General features: G+C 41.5%; 2 protein-coding genes across 2 annotated transcripts; both read right to left on the bottom strand.

The window, feature by feature from the left end:
• Positions 1-542: 542 nt before the first annotated feature.
• On the bottom strand, positions 543-9,785 carry acaa1 (acetyl-CoA acyltransferase 1). Its single transcript, XM_079264716.1, has 12 exons — positions 9,587-9,785; positions 8,292-8,385; positions 7,892-7,949; positions 7,648-7,727; positions 6,629-6,671; positions 6,377-6,475; positions 5,200-5,280; positions 3,267-3,457; positions 3,018-3,197; positions 987-1,042; positions 765-910; positions 543-679 (listed from the first exon to the last, which is right to left on the bottom strand). Exons 1-12 carry the CDS (start codon positions 9,767-9,769, stop codon positions 604-606), a joined length of 1,287 nt encoding a protein of 428 aa, XP_079120842.1. The 5' UTR covers positions 9,770-9,785; the 3' UTR covers positions 543-603.
• Positions 9,786-13,177: 3,392 nt separating this feature from the next.
• On the bottom strand, positions 13,178-17,261 carry btbd3a (BTB (POZ) domain containing 3a; the record flags this gene model as incomplete). Its single annotated transcript, XM_079238396.1, has 5 exons — positions 17,158-17,261; positions 16,580-16,856; positions 14,481-14,571; positions 14,281-14,399; positions 13,178-14,210 (listed from the first exon to the last, which is right to left on the bottom strand). Exons 2-5 carry the CDS (start codon positions 16,750-16,752, stop codon positions 13,178-13,180), a joined length of 1,416 nt encoding a protein of 471 aa, XP_079094522.1. The 5' UTR covers positions 16,753-16,856; positions 17,158-17,261.
• Positions 17,262-17,266: the final 5 nt, after the last annotated feature.

The following is a 17,266-nucleotide window of genomic DNA, read 5'->3' as shown; positions in this document are numbered from 1 at the left end:
AAAATATATGGACAGACATCAAAAGTTGGCCTTAAAATCTCATACTTTAAAAAAAAAAAAAAAAAAAAAAAAAATCTTTTGTGTTGTCACTGGAAATATCATGAGCTGAAATAAAGTTTTTATGACAAAGTTCTTTATAAATGTTATCAAATGTGTTCTGATCAGGTTCAATGGGAGATAAATTCTGATGTTGGCTGAAAACTATGTCCAATAGAACATTTATAGTGTTCGACTGGATGAAGGAAGCAACTTTCAGCTGTTTGCAGGTCAATCGTTCAGGAATTAAAATGGACTATTCAGTCTTCAGTGGTTCTTTCTGTCCGGGTTTTACGAGACATCAGATGTCTACTTTTACTCGTCCCAGAGGATGACGATGTATCTCAGGACAAAACCATCCATAGTTTTCTCTTCAGTAAGGAATCAACAGCCGATGTACCCTGATGACATCGCCTGGACTTTATCCTTTAAACTGGATTTCTAATAAAAGGCACTTGAAGCGGTTCTGATTCAAGATGACCACTTCAGGTATTGATTATTGATCTCATGTTTTAGTTGAAAGCAGCAGGAGTTAATCGGGTTTTACGGGTCTAGATTTATCAGCGGCTATGGGCCAGGGTATTCGAACACGGCGGCAGCTCCCATCCCAGTCCCGATGCACATGGAGACGACTCCGAACGCCCTGCAAAGAGCAGCAGAGAACTGGACTGAGAGCGCGTTTAAAGACGAACCTCTGCAACCAATCAGGAGTGGCCGTCCACACCCACCTCGTGCCTCTTCGTCGCAGCTCACTGAGCAACGTCACCACCTGTCGGGCCCCGGTGCAGCCTAGAGGATGACCCAGCGCAATGGCACCACCGTTTGGATTCACCTTCTCCATCGGGATTCCCAGTTTCTCCACACAGTACACAGCCTGGGAAGCAGAGTGGTTTTATTGGACCTTAAACCAAACAGAACATAACCAACACCACCTCCAACCCAAACTTTACCTGACTGGCGAAGGCCTCATTGATCTCAAACACATCAATGTCGTCTACAGTGAGACCTGAAGAAGAAGAAAAGAAAATCATCATCATCATCATCCTGCAGGACGGATTCTGACCCATATTTAACTGCAGGAAGCAGCATGAGATGCTTCAGTCCAGAGGATGTTTGCAGACAGCAGGAATGCTAACGTGTAGCTTAGCTTAAAGATGGGGAAAGACTCAACCAGAAGAATAAGCTTCAGCATACAAACACAGATAAAACCCAAGAAACTATGCAGTAATGTGAGAAAACCATGAGAAGAGCTCTTTAAAACTCTTCCAACAAGCAACAGCCAGAATCTGCTGATTAGAAAGATCAAACTTCAAGCAACACAAAAGTGCTTCACATGATAACAATGCATATTTAAGTCAAACAAGCCTTCACACACACACACCAAAATAAGCAACATAGCTATTTAAAAACACTCATATGGACATCCACACACATGCATAAACAGAGCAGTTTATTTGAATTAAAAAACCCACTAAAAAAGCATTTTCCTCGAGGGATTAAAAGTATTTTTCTTTTAAAATTAATTAAATGAAAACCAAACAGAACTCCTAAGCCGTGCTGTTTTCTTTTAGGAAGAAATAACATTTCTGTGTTTTAAGTGACTCGACTGTCGCAGTAACGTATATCATGATTATGACACTGCGCAGTAATCTCACGTAGCTCAGCTTTCTGGAGGAACCTGGGAGTAACTCCTAGAAAAAGCCGTTGTCTGGGTCCCTTAATTTAAGCCTACTAATTGTTTTTCCTAAGTATATTTTACAAAGGATGTTAGAGCTAAAACCAGCCCCTACACCTGAAAGTGGTTAGAAGTAGTCACAAGGACTCCTAAATGCTAAGAGTAAACCAGTCTCTTAATGGCTACTGTCGGTAAACCATGCAACCGAATCAACATTTTGGAAACTTTAATCCTTTTGAAAGGGTGTTGCCTCAATTACAAGGGTACCATGAATGTGACAGAGCTTGTACCAACAGTGGGATGTACCAACATCACTGACGACTGTTGTTTAGCAACAGGGAAATGCAGCTTTGTGGTGCAGATGACTTCAAAATATCTCAGCCATCAATAAGCAGAATTATTCATCATACAATAACCCCCCCACGCAGACCCACATCATCCCACAGTTTTAATGAAGCCCAGTGGATGTTGGTTTAAATTGAAAATAAAAAGGAATAACAAAACAAACCTGTGACACTTACTGCCTACATTTCATTTCATATGTTTATTTGGGTCCAGCAGCACACCTCCTGCTGTAGTGATGCGCAGGCCACTTATTTGGCATGAAGACGCAGGTTACGCTTGCTGTATTGGATTATCTACCCGCCCCACTTGCATTGCAATTAAAGTGAAAATGTCTTGACCCGATTTGATCGGCGGGACCCACGGGTCACGGGTCAGTCCACCCTGCAGTATCTCTGTCATCAATTTACTGACAAGAAATCTAAAACCGTCAAAACCAAACACAGCAAATCACAGTATCAGAAAACATGACATCACCCATAGCAACAGGGTGAACTCCGCCCCCTTCTCTGAGCCTAAACTTTTAGTGCTATTTAGTAGTAGTAATTAGCCTCCCTAGTGGCCACATAAGATTATTTGTGAAAACTGCCCCAGAAATATACATACAGCCCTTGAAGTTGTGAAAGTACACGTTTATTTTGCACATAAAATTTTCATGCCAAAAATAAACATTTACTTCATGATAAAGAGGTTGATGAGATCATGAATAAGTAGCTTTTATTCTTTCTTTACTTCCTGTAGGAAATATGTCTTTAATTCAAGAAAACAGAAGAAAATTAGTTTTGTTACAAAAGTCAAACTTTTGGGTGAATCATGAGTAATTATTTCCTTAAAAAATGTTTTGTTTTTTTTTACATTTTATTCAGAAAAACATAATCATTATCATTATAAACCTTCATAAGAACCCAGACGAAGCATCAGTTTACAGTACCTGAGTAAATATACTCAGTTACTCTCGTCTTACCAGCATGTTGCAGAGCTGCAGGGATGGCCACAGCTGGTCCGATTCCCATTATGTCAGGGGGGACGCCGACCACTGCGCTGGCTCTCAGAACCCCCAGAACAGGCAGACCCAGAGCCTCCACCGCAGACCTGCGGCCAATCAGCACGGCCGCTGCCCCGTCACTCACCTGACTGGAGTTACCTTTGGCACAGAGGTGTGAAAGTTATTGCTAATCACAGACCGGTTCTGTGGTTCCAGTCGGGTTCTGACCTGCTGTGGTGGTTCCGTCAGGTTTGAAGGCCGGTTGAAGTTTGGAGAGCCCCTCTTTCGTTGTTCCAGCTCTGATTCCATCGTCTTTACTCACCGTCACCTGCCGATCACGACCGTCACCGTCAACCATCGTCACGGTGACTGGTACGATCTCCTGATCAAACCGACCCAAACTCTGAGCCCGGGCTGCTCTGAGGACACGAGGACGTCGCATTAAAGTCTGAAATTTCATTTGTCAGATCAATAAAATTTTACCAAAAAAAGTTTGTTTGGAATTCTTTCATTTAATGGATTTAATGGATCTAATTGTCCGTGTTCTGCCAGAACAGGGAGGTTCAGCTGGAACAGGGAGGTTCTGCTGGAACCGGGAGGTTCAGTTGAAACCGGGAGGTTCAGCTGGAACCGGGAGGTTCAGCTGGAACCGGGAGGTTCTGCTGAAACCGAGAGGTTCAGCTGGAACCGGGAGGTCCTCCTGGAACCGGGAGGTTCTCCTGGAACCGGGAGGTCCTCCTGGAACCGGGAGGTTCAGCTGGAACCGGGAGGTCCTCCTGGAACCGGGAGGTCCTCCTGGAACCGGGAGGTTCTGCTGAAACCGGGAGGTTCTGCTGAAACCGGGAGGTTCAGCTGAAACCGAGAGGTTCAGCTGGAACCGGGAGGTTCAGCTGGAACCGGGAGGTTCAGCTGGAACCGGGAGGTCCTCCTGGAACCGGGAGGTCCTGCTGAAACCGGGAGGTTCAGCTGAAACTGGGAGGTTCAGCTGAAACCGAGAGGTTCAGCTGGAACCGGGAGGTTCAGCTGGAACCGGGAGGTTCAGCTGGAACCGGGAGGTCCTCCTGGAACCGGGAGGTCCTCCTGGAACCGGGAGGTCCTGCTGAAACCGGGAGGTTCAGCTGGAACCGGGAGGTTCAGCTGAAACCGGGAGGTTCAGCTGAAACCGGGAGGTTCAGCTGAAACCGGGAGGTTCAGCTGGAACCGGGAGGTTCAGCTGGAACCGGGAGGTTCTGCTGAAACCGGGAGGTTCAGCTGAAACCGAGAGGTTCAGCTGGAACCGGGAGGTTCAGCTGGAACCGGGAGGTTCAGCTGGAACCGGGAGGTCCTCCTGGAACCGGGAGGTCCTCCTGGAACCGGGAGGTCCTGCTGAAACCGGGAGGTTCAGCTGGAACCGGGAGGTTCAGCTGAAACCGGGAGGTTCAGCTGAAACCGGGAGGTTCAGCTGAAACCGGGAGGTTCAGCTGGAACCGGGAGGTTCAGCTGGAACCGGGAGGTTCAGCTGAAACCGGGAGGTTCAGCTGGAACCGGGAGGTTCAGCTGGAACCGGGAGGTTCAGCTGGAACCGGGAGGTCCTCCTGGAACCGGGAGGTCCTCCTGGAACCGGGAGGTCCTGCTGAAACCGGGAGGTTCAGCTGAAACCGGGAGGTTCAGCTGGAACCGGGAGGTTCAGCTGGAACCGGGAGGTTCAGCTGAAACCGAGAGGTTCAGCTGAAACCGGGAGGTTCAGCTGAAACCGGGAGGTTCTGCTGAAACCGGGAGGTTCTGCTGAAACCGGGAGGTCCTCCTGGAACCGGGAGGTTCTGCTGAAACCGGGAGGTTCAGCTGAAACCGGGAGGTTCAGCTCGAACCGGGAGGTTCAGCTGAAACCGGGAGGTTCAGCTCGAACCGGGAGGTTCAGTTGGAACCGGGAGGTTCTGCCTCTTCAACTCGACAAGTTTCTGAATATATTCTATTTCATGTCGACTCAACCTCGCACATTAAAGCACATTAATTCCCACTTGTATATGATTTATCCTTTCAGTTTTTAGCATGATTTGATACAATTTAATCACAGCAGAGGCAAACAGAGTTCTAGTGGTTCTGATCCGACCCGACACAGATGCACAGGTTGCTTTAAATCTGCTCGTTGTAAACAAAATGGAAAAAAAATGGAAGAAATTACTTCTGCTGCGAGCTGAGAGCAAAGGCATCCTGCTTTTCTCTGGAGACTCCAAACTGTTCCGCCACGTTCTCCGAGGTAACGCTGCACAAACAGACACAATCAAGTTAAACACAACAACACAATCACGACCACCTGACGATGTCACATCAAACCTCAAGAAATTCTCTTTTGTTTTGTTTTTTTACTGTTCAGTTTGTGAAAGACGGACTCCAAACATGGAAGCTGTAGGTGGTGAATAATAAATGTATTTGATGTTAAAGCTGAGATGATTGAATGTTAGAAACCAGCCAATGAGAATGTTAGAGACCTGATCAGGAATCGGGATTTGTACACATCAGGAACGCCGCAGAGAGCTTACCTTTGGGATAAAATGATGAATCTTTAACAAAACGTTTCAAGACAATTTAGCAGTTATATTTATCTAATACATAAATGTACGCAGAAAATAATTCAATGTGAAAATCTATCAAAATGATATTTTGTCCTGATATTCTGGCCATATGTTTATGTTATGCTGATATTTTCCATAAGAGTTGATGCAGCAACATTTTAGCATGAAAATGAGATAAACTAACAGCTGCTGGTTATAATTTCACCTCTTACATAGCAACTAATGAATAATGTAATTATAAATATTTTAATTTTCATTGCTCTTATTTTTCTGTGATACATGAGATTCAAAAGCTTTGATATCAGCCTGTAAGTGACATTATGGCTGCTACTTTTACCTTTTATTTCCCATTTGTGTGAAACTGGAAATTTAGAGTTTTAACCCTTCCAGAAAGTAAAAAAAAATGACAAAGATTTTTTTTTGCTATTATGATCCCTTCCAAGCTGCGTAAGAACCCTGCATTGAGATATGCGATTGTTCTTCCACATTTAATACCGTACATTAAATTATGAACATGATGTTGTCTTCTTTTTCTTAAAAAACAAACAAAAAAAATCTCACAAATACTAAAAAGTGATCATTTATGTGGAAAATATGGAAGAATTGCAAACCCCTCAGATAATACAAGTTAAGTTAAATTAACTTAATATTCCAAGTAAAAAGATGTAACCTGTCCTCAGATATTAAGTTTTAACTTTGCGTAGTACTCATTAAGTGACACATAAAATAATGTTTGTGTTTGTGTGTGTGTGTGTGTGTGTGTGTGTGTGTGTGTAACAGTCTAACCCCATAGGAATGATGCAGTCTCTGGCCTTGTCATTGTCCGTCAGTCTGGAGCTCAAATCTCCAGGGTTACCGATCGATTGCAGCGACATGCTCTCCACACTGTAAGTAAGTAAGTAAACAAACAAACAAACAAACAAACAAACACACAAACAAACAAACACACAAACACACAAACAAACACACAATGAGACGAAGCAGTTTCCATGTTTCCTTCATGTCATACATGTTCTACACCTGATCTGAGGAACTAACCCGCAGGCGAGTCCGAGATCGATCGACCGGCTCCTGATGGATCCTGCAGACAGTAACGGAGAGCATTTTTGTGTTTCTTTAAGGAAAAAATGTGTCTTCCAAAATTAAATCCATGAACACTTTTATGTTTTTCTCCATAGTTTGGTCAAGGAAAAGTTGAAGGCGTCGCACTCGACTAAGCATCAATGATGTTCTTCTGTGGTGTTTATTTGTGCTTATTTGTGTGCCAACTTGTGTGACGTTAAGCTGTACAGCAGGGGTGTCAAACAAACGGCCAGAATGGACCCACCACAGGATCCAGTCTTCTCCACGGGATGAATTTAGTAAATATGAAAAAAATAATATAGATGTTAATTAATATTTCAATAATACTAATTATTTAATAAAAGCAACTACAACAGGTAAGGTTTGCTGTTTCAAACATTTCCAAGGCAGGGTTAAAACTATCTTTCTTTTCATCTTTCTGACTTTAAATGTCTAATTTCAGTTTGTATTATGAACTGAGTTCAGGTGATCAGGATTACTACTCACATGTGGAAATGTACACATATGTATATTTAAAATGAAAAGTTACTCTGATCATCATGGGAATTACTGGATTTTCACTTCCAGATACCCAGGATTAAATATTTGATCATTTTTGTAGATCTGAAAGTGGTAAAGTAATTACATAATAAATAAAATAGAAATGTAAATTAAAACAATAAAAGCCAATAAAGATATAAAAAATAATAAAAAAGTCAAATATAAAATATTTTTTATGAATGAAGTTTAAAAAATGTATCACATTGATGGATATTGATTATTTTCTTCATAATGTTTTCTGAAAGGATAGTTAATTAAATATAGATAAAGTATTTGTACTTCCTTCAACTAAAACATTATTTAGAGGTTATAATGTTTGATCCTCTTGCATTACAGTCAACACACAATGGTATGTTTCCTGCACTTCCTGTAAAATACATGGACCCTCTCAGACTGCTGCCCATGAGCACAAGGCACCAGGACGTGGATCTCACCCGCAATGTTGAGGAGCGCTTGCAGGCCGGAGGAACACTGTCTGTTAACGGTGTAGACGGGAACTGACTCTGGAAAACCACTGAGGAGAAGAGGAGGAGGAGTTAGGAAAGCTGTGATTGCATAACAGACACACAACATCCTCAGGTGTTTACACCGGACTGTCGCCTCCATCACCTGATTGAATAAATTATTTTAGATTTCGGTTCTGAGCTGAAGCTTTAGTGATGAAAATACGAGACGGACCTGAGGAAATGAGCCACTCGGGCCATCAGAGCTCCAGCTCCAGGCTGCAGAACGTTACCTGCACAAAGACATCAAAATCCACTTCAGATTAAATGATACGGATCCAGGTTTAAAGCATCATAATGTGAAGCCAGCAGAAGCCTCTTTAGGATTTAGTTTCATACTATTTTTTTTAACTTGTTGTTTGTGTTCAGACTGAAGCAGCTGAGAAACTGTGAGATGCATAATAAAGTCCTTCTTCATCCTCACTCTCATCTTTAACTTATTTTGCAGAGGTGAAGTCAAACTGGTTTAACACAGTAGCTGTGATGCAACGCTGCCACCATCCGATCGGTCTGAGAATTACAGTTTTGACCTCTGCAGTTGATGATGATGAGGAGGAGGGGGCAGGTCATCTTACCCACGCAGATGTCCCCAAGTTGGTCCGGTGACAGTCCCACATCTGTCAACACAGCAGTCATCACAGCGCTTAGCAACTCGTCAGGTGTGGTGTCCTGCAGGGGGACAAGAGATTCATATCTGCAGCTGATTGGACCAAACAACATCCTGAAGTAAATAAACAAACATACAAACATGGTGACTTTGTACTGTGTCAACTTTGTTTCTTTGCTCATTTAATTAAACTCAGTGAGATTAACAGAGGCAGTAAAGCCCAAGCATGGCTGCAGAGTAAACAACAGGAGTGAACAGCCATAAATCTGTTTTCTGATGTTGGATCGGATCTAACAACAGACCTACAGAGAAAGTTGATGATCTTTTCTTTTTAACCTGCAGATTTTTATTAGTTCAATTTTATTTAAATGACTGAAACTCAGTTTATACATAATTTATATTTCTGAAAGCTTTAGGACCCCTTTTCTTTATAGACTTTTAAAAACATACTTATTAAATGCTAGAAAATTTTGGGAAACTTTTTTTTAAGTCAGAGTTTTACGCAACATGTTGACACTACTCTCCTGTTCTTTCCATTGGCCATCTTCCTAGACCAACCAGTCCCTACTGGTTGTGATGGCGGTTTTTCTTTCCTGAATGTCTTTGTCTCCACTGTCTACTTCTGCAACTTTAGATTGAAGTTCGAATAAAAGATAAGATTTGATCCAATCTGTTGGTTTCCTTTGGTCACTATTTCATAAATACAGATAGTATAAACTGGACTAATGTTGATTTGTTTAAACTGGATTAAACTTAACTACAGTTTATTTGACCGCATTGGACTGAATTTGTAAAACTGACTTTGAGGACTTTGCTGTTAACTGTTCCTGTATAAATAAAGATTAACTGAAGTGAACAGAAAGAAATCAGCACATAAATAAAAAATATTTAGTTAATATTCCTGAAAATATTTCAGATGTGTTTTTTCTAATTTTCCTTTAATCATATTACACAGATATACAGGAACAACTTTAGCAGTTTTAATATGTAAATAATCTGAGTGATCATTTTTGGATTTTTATCAGAATAATATAAATGCCACTGCAAGTTTACATTAAGTTAGCTGTGGCCCAAAATCCCCTTTCTACTCTGTCTTTGTCATGAATTGTAATATTACATGTTTATTGAAAGTTTTCTAAAATTTTTCTGCCCACGCCGATAGTAAAATTATAATAAAACTGTTTTTAAAAAACTGTCAAAATCAGTTAAAAAGTTAATTTCTTTTCCAGGTTAGTCGGTCAACATGAGAACTGCACATTGTACCTTAAACGCCCCCCTTTTGGCCTTTCCGATCGCCGTCCTCCGTCCATGAACCACCACCACGTCGTCCCCAGAAGTTCCGCCGCCTCGCGCAGTGGACCCGCACAGGGACACCTGCAGGTCCCGCGTGGTGCTGGAGGAACCGCGAGGTGACAAATGTCCAGAAATGAGCTTTAGTCTATTCATGTCGGAGAAGTTCAGAGATTCAGACAGCTGGATGTTTGGACTTTAAGCCGTCAAGTACGTCACTTCCTGGTTTTTAGTTTAGGACGGCAGGAACGGAGGGACAAACAGTACGCACTTGCGCGAATTTCCTCTACATAACAGATATAATAATAATAATAATAATAATAATAATAATAATAATAATAATAATAATAATAATGGTAATGATAATAATTGAGTGTTTTTATATACATATATATATATATATATATATATATATATATATATATATATATATATATATATATATATATATATATATATATATATATATATATATTTTTTTTTTTTTTTTTTTTTTTTTTTTTTAAATTTTTTAATTTTTAAAAAAAAATCTTCTAAAATATTTATTTAACCTTAAAAATGTGAAGATATTTTTTATTCTTGAGATGCTGGAACTTATTGTCCAGAAAAGAATGCTGCACAATCAGCTGAAAAAGTATGTGTCTTTAACAAATATAACAACATACCTATACCTATGACAAATAGGTCCAGTGCAAGAGAGAAAGATCAAAGAGGTCATTTTCTGCCAGCTGCTATCACTTTTTAGAAGAACAAGATTTTATCTTGTAATTCATTGTGGTTTGTGCTAAATAAAATAAATAAATAAATTTTAAAAAAATAAAGAAAAGAAATCAGAAAGTTCTACAATGCTGCAATTTCATTCTGAGATCAATAAAGAATTTTTAAGTTGTAACTCTTCAAACCATTCCACACAATAGTGATTAAACAACAATGTATTCAGTCAGAGGCTTCTTCAGGTCTGCACAGAGAGATACAGCAAGCATTGCCTGTGATGAACATGTTGCTGTAAAGGCGCAACATCTAACTCAATGTTTAATTACATAAAAAATTCATTTATCAAGAAAAACAATACTTTTATATTGAATCAGTTTACTAAAATAACTGTAATGGTTTTATTCTTAGAATAAACCATTTATATCTGCTTGCCATGGCTCCACATACATTACAGCTGCCAACATTTGACCACAGTGTTAGAAAGAATCAACAATTGTGTGACAAGCTTTAATTTAGCAGTCCTGGATTTGTTTGATAGGAACTACAGCACTGTTTGAGTAAAGCAACACCTTAATAGCATCATGGAAGAGGTCAGTACACAAGTATTCAATGCTGAAGTAGTTACCTTTAGTGCAGCCATCGCTGCTCCTCACAGGTGAAAACACTTTTATGTCCAGAAGAAGTTTGGCCATTGAAGGCCACTGTACATTCAAAACTATGTTACACCTTTATTTACCATGAAATGTCAGTCATTCTCATACTTTATTCTGCTGTTGTGCTACTTCCTATTTTTTTTGCAAAGTTCAAATACATTTTTCTTCAAATGGAACTTTAAAATTCAACTTTAATATATGCAAGAAACTATTATTTCTTTTCCTTTTTTTTCAAAAATGAAAATAAAAATAATTAAAAGTTAGATGGAAAATATTATATGTGCAACTATTTAGAAATAATTGAATATCAGACCAGAATAATTAAATAAAAATTTAATAGAATAAATGAACAGTGAAAACATTAATCCCCACTGCGCCTTTCTCTTTGATAACGCCTTGTGCCTTTTTGTGAGACAAGAATTTCTCACAGCTGACCTGAAGGAAAAACTTCCATTCTGCTAATAGAGAACATTTCTCGGAAAACTTTGGACTTTTATCTCAATAAAAAGAAAACGGTTAATTATGGCACATTGTTGCTGCTTCACTTTTCTGCTTTCTCCGGTTGTACCAGTTCGATTGTTCACACCTGTCTGCTTCTGACTGGTTTTATGATGACATCATATTTTTCCTCAGCCAATCACTTGTGCTGTTGTTTTTGTTACATCGTAATATATTTTTAATTTCTTTGTTTTTTCTGGATTTCCATAAAACAAAGATTTAGTGCTTTGATTCCAACCTGGAACAAGTTGTAAGAACAAAGTACAGGAATAAAACCAGGTCCTGTCTGTAGCTGTTATTAAACACAACTTCTGACGCTGTACAGATGAAACCACTTGGACAACTTGTTTAAACTTTTTATTTCCAAAACATCCACAACAAGAACGACACCAAGATAAGGCCACTGTCTCACAATGTCTCATCGGAGCAGGAGACAGAAAGAAATCTGTCAGAGTTTCGATGAAGTGCATCAAATGAATGTTTTTACACATCAACAAGAAAAAAGTGAAGACATTCATGGACTACGTCACCGTGGGTCTGTTGGTGTTTGAAATAAAAACAAAAAACAAACCAGAACCAAGGTAGTGTTTAAGTCCTTCAGTGGACTTTAAAACCAGACTGAACTGTAAAACTGACCAGAGCGTGATCTTGGTTATTATGGGAATGCTTCACATACTTGAGGTCATCCTGGGATGTTGTTGAGCACCTTCTAAGTTTTCCAGTAACGGATGTCTGGTGGTCACCTGATATTATTCGATGCCAGGTTCGTGTTCTTATAGAACATTTATGATCTGAGGCGAATGCAGGAAGTGCGTGGTGTTGCCATTGAGACAGTGAGTGACACAAAGTGGGGCTTTTGAAAACAAAAAACTTCTCAGACAGATCCAAGCTGTAGATCCATGAAAAGAGAAAAAAATGAGTATTTAATCAAACAGTGGAAAATCTGAGACTAGAAAAAAAGGAGTGAAATGCTGACTTTCTTGTAGAGAATTATTTTAACGGATTAACATATGAAATAAATGGGGTGTCACAATAGTGCTTTGTTTTTTTTTAGCAAAACGGAGCAGGCTAAGAACAGACAGCCAATAACATAGATCTAATTTAAAGATGTGATCTGGGCTGAAACTGTTTCTAAGGCACACATGACTTACAAGTCCAATTTTACAGAGAGGCTCCTGCAGCACCTCAGATGAAAATACTGCACTTGATTGGGAATTCCTCAGTTACCATGGTGACATGTACTGAATCAGGGCCAGGATCTTGGTCTTCCTGATAGAGATATCAGAATCCACCCAGCGAGAAGTTCTGCAGGTGGAAACGCTGCAACGACAATCCTGGATCAGCTGTGGAGTTTCTGAATGATTCAGAATTTGTCACCGAACCCTAAAGAGCTAGTTTGTTGTTACAGACGTGGAATGAGTTTTTTTTCCTTCATTTTCTTGAGTTAAAATTTAAACGGAAATGTTCAGAACAAAATCTGCCAATAGGAGCCATCAGTGGATTAATCCGCCACAGAAAATGACCCTAACATGGGATTAACGTGGAAAAAAGTGGGACAGAAATGACCCAAAGATCAAACGTTTCATACTCTTCATTAGAACGAGCTGCCATTTGGGTGTGTGACAATTCTGGTTCTTCATTTCGGAGGCTCAGATGTGAATCTAAGAGTCTGTTGCTGGTTGTCTTCAGTCCCACTGGCTCAGGCATAGAAGATGAGCTCTGGGATCTGGCCTCCTTGGACCCCAGTTCCGTTGGTGCTGTCCGAGGAGCACTGAAACTGGAAAGTCACCTTCCCACATTGCACCTCTGTCATGCCTTCCTGCCCGAAGTAGCTGAGCTCATTGCCGTCCAGCACCACGCTGGCGGTGTAGAAGGTGTCAGGCTCGATCTGGACTGGATAGTCAAACCACACAGGGAAGGTGCTGCTGGACCCGTCGGAGAAGTACTTGATGATCCTCTGGGCCATGGGCATGCCCTGACGCTTGAGCTCGATCTTGGCGCTGTATTCTGCCGAGCCGCAGCTGGAACCGTACAGGCCAAAGCCGGCGATGAAGATGCGCTTGTCCACGGCAAACTGGATGCTGTCGCAGCGGCCACGGTACCGCCACTGGTTGCTCCGGTAGGCGCAGGACTGGAAGCGGTGGCAGCGCTGTGGTGAAAGGCCTTTCCGAGGTTTGGTGCAGAATAGGAGCGCTGGCTTCTTGGAGGCGGTGTACCACAGGAAGATGTCGTTGGTCTCATTGAGTGTCAGCACGCCCGACTGTGCTGCTCCATTGGCAAAGTCCTCCAGTGTCATGGTGGGGATGCGGATCAGGTATATGGCCTTCCCCAGCACCAGCCGCTTGTTTTCGATGGTCGCTGGCAGGTCCTGCCTCTGACACTCTGCTTCGGCCCAGTTTAGGGCCGCCTCGAATACCACCATCTCTTTGGCATTGAGCGTCTCTCGACGCAGGATGCTCTCCAGCGTCTGGGTGTCGATGTCGCAGAAGCCCTCAGAACGCAGCGCCAGCTCAGCCTGGGCGTCGATAACCTCCCAGCAGCGCTGTGTCAGATCTGGCTCCTCAAACAGGCAGCTCTGGGACAGCAACACACAGGCATTCTTAGCACTCAGGCTGGTCTCCAGGAAGTTGACGCAGGCACGGGCCAGATGAGGCACGATGTACTTCTTAGCGGCGTAGAGCGTGGCGAGAACTGTGTCTGCACACAGATCAATCTCATCGCAGTAGATATACCTGGAGAAGAAGAAAACATTTTCACAGCTGTCGGACTCAACACAACTTCATCCATCAGAACTTCGCCTACTTCAACATGGCGAGGAAGGACGGAGGTTCCACATCTGGGATCCGGATCTCCTCCTTATCCTCAGCCAGCTCTCCGTAGAACATGGCGTGGAACACAGAACTGCCCACGGCCAGAACGTACTGAAGGAGATGAGAGGTTCCACTTAGCTCTATGTGTCCCATTAAAACCAGTTAAAAAGACAAAAGGCTCTGAAAGCTCACCTTGTGTCCAGGGACTCGTTGTGTCCCACCTGGTGGACCGACCACAAAGTGTACGTCTGCGATCATCTCGTTGTTAAACATGACTGAATTCCTGCAAACACACAATCCGTTTGCAGTCAATTCCCTTCAGTTACATTAAAACTCAAATTCAACCACAAAGAATAAAAGTTTAAGACATCAATCAACCGTGTCTTCTCTTAGATTCTCCTGACTTTTTGCAGAAGATTCTTTTTACAGTGAAGCAGAAAAACTTAAAGAGAATCCAAAAGGATTTATAACTTCCATGAAATGGTAAAATGCCTCATTTTCAGCATCTGATATTGTTAAAAGATGTATATGTCACAGCTGATATTCAACAGTGCGTCAACTGAATCGTCCTCGGTCAGAAGGAACAGGCAAACTCCAGCAGTGCAGTGCAGATCAGTTTACTGAAGGCTCAGCAAGGAGGTACAAGCATATAACAGGTTGTTAATGGCCGGCATATCCATATATGTGTATGGGGGTGTATATGGGTAAATGTATGTGTGGTTATATAGAAAGAACGCCCACGGAACTCTCACACCCACAATAACACAGGATGCAACACGGATGGCACGAGCCACTTAATATGCTACGGGCGTGCTGCCGAGCCACGAGACAAACTTATGTGGCGACAAAGTGGAACTACAATAAGCCCCCACTATGGGTGATGTAGTCTCTGTCAGAGCACGGACTTTTAACCGATACATCATTCCTGTTCTACTAGGAATATAATGTAGACTGATAAGTCCCAACTTTTGTAGAACTAGGATTGTAAAATCAAAAACAAAGTCAAGCTTTGAAGTCAGCAGGATGGTATGTTTTATCATAAGTCACTTTGTATACCTCTAGTTACACTAGGTCACATATGTCAAAGTCAAGGCCTATGGCCCCCGGGATGATATTTGATTAGTATTAGAACCGGCCCGCAGGCTGTAGCCACCCGCTGGTGTTTTGCACGCACCAATACTACATTTCCCACAATGCAACGGTAACCCGCGAACTCACTGCAGCGCAGCAAGCAGACCTCTGCTTCATCATTCATTAGCAGTCAGAGCAGATGTCAACTTTCAGCTACCTCCTCCCCAAAAAATGGCTAAACGGAAGGTGGATGCTGAGAACAGGGGGTTTCAAGCTAGGTGGGAGGCAGACTACATGTTCACTGAGGTAAATGGCAAACCTGTGTGTCTTCTGTGTGGAGAAAGTCTGGCTGTAATGAAAGAATACAATCTAAGAAGGCACCATGAAACGTAAGAAACACACAAAGTATTTTGTCTGTGTGCCATATATTTTTGCATTTTATTTTATTGTATTTTATTTATTTATTTATATTTATTTTTCAGTTAATGGATTCAGGGAAAATTGCAGATAAGAGCCATGAGAAATAATACAACTGATTTGATTTATTCTATATTTTCTCATTTTACTATTTGAAGCAGTAATTGGTAGGATAATAGAGCAGGATAATATTGCATTTTCAGTTTATATTGCATGCAGTTTCATTTATGCATTTATCTTGATATAAGGAACGTATTTTGTTTCTGAAGGAAAATTGCTTTTTTTTTTTTGCCTGTTGAAAATGTTTTCTCTTTAACTTACTGACAGAGCCTTAAGAAAATATTACTTTATTCATTTAATGTACAGGACATGTGAAGGCAGTTTGTTCTTGTCTGTGTACCTGCTGAAAAATGTTTTCCCGATTATTCATTTAATCATTAAATAATATACTGTGTTAGGTCTTGGTTCAATAGGCTACGTGCAATAATTTCAATATGTTTTAATAAACATTGAACCAATCCGGCCCTCGGCTTATGGCCAATTTGTTTTTTTGGCCCTCCGTGTATTTGACTTTGACATCCCTGCACTAGGTGTTCATAGGATGTTTTAATGTTTAATAAGACTGAAAGGTACAGAAGATCCTCCCTGCCAGCAGACATCAGCCTCCGGAACAAGACCTCCTCTAGTTAATTATCTATTTAAATATTGAACTTCCCTTTGGGGATTATTAAAGTATTTTTCGTTTCATAAATGGCCTGTTTCGATAAGGATAACTTCCCACACCTGTCCACCTCCTGACTCACCTCTCGCGGATGGTGGGGAACAGGCCTTGCCAGTTGCAGGACCCGCGCGCGGCGGCGACGGTGTTGTTGTTGGTCACGTTTTGCTGCAGGAACTGCTGGATGGAGGAGCTGCTGCTGCTGCTGGATGAGGCCGAGGACACCAGCTTCTTGCTGGGAAATAGCTCTGCAGCCATTATATTCCAGGTGAGACCGCAGGCTGCCGGATCATGGCAGCTCCGGGATCCGGCCCGAACCAAACCAGACCGCCGCTTGAAGAAGTCCGGATGATTGTTTCACACTGAGGAGAAACCAAACCAGACTCCATTTAAAACATGCAGACAGCTAAAGTTAGCCACAAGTCACCGACTCTTTCGTTAACTTGGCTGTTAAGAATTGAACTTTATAGCCTTAAAACCTCCTAGCAGCAGACCAGACAAAGAGTCAACAAACCTAAATCCACAAACTAAACCCAACTTGGAGCTCCGCAGGTTTCATGTTTACTTTAGCATGGTTGCGCTACTTACAAAGCTAACAAACAAGTCCGTGTCTTTTGACTACATATAACAATTTTTTCAGCAAATAGATGTATTTGTACTCACTGCACGGTGAAAGAGGAGCGTTTATCATAATGTCTTCGTTCAAATGAAAAATTATTCAGTGATCGGCTTTGTTTACCAAAGTGCTCCATCCAAGGACCGGAAGTCGAAC

This window comes from Telmatherina bonti, assembly GCF_933228915.1.
Source record: "Telmatherina bonti genome assembly, chromosome: 3".
In the NCBI taxonomy this organism is placed as follows: domain Eukaryota; kingdom Metazoa; phylum Chordata; class Actinopteri; order Atheriniformes; family Telmatherinidae; genus Telmatherina; species Telmatherina bonti.
This window is presented reverse-complemented; position numbering and strand designations above follow the sequence as displayed.

Excerpts from the sequence above, each read along its gene's own strand:
- acaa1 (XM_079264716.1), bottom strand. The coding sequence starts at position 9,769 with ATGAATAGACTAAAGCTCATTTCTGGACATTTGTCACCTCGCGGTTCC. Across the intron at positions 8,386-9,586 it reads CCAAAAGGGGGGCGTTTAAG|GACACCACACCTGACGAGTT; the intron begins GTACAATGTGCA and ends GTCCCCCTGCAG. Across the intron at positions 911-986 it reads ATGAGGCCTTCGCCAGTCAG|GCTGTGTACTGTGTGGAGAA; the intron begins GTAAAGTTTGGG and ends TCTGCTTCCCAG.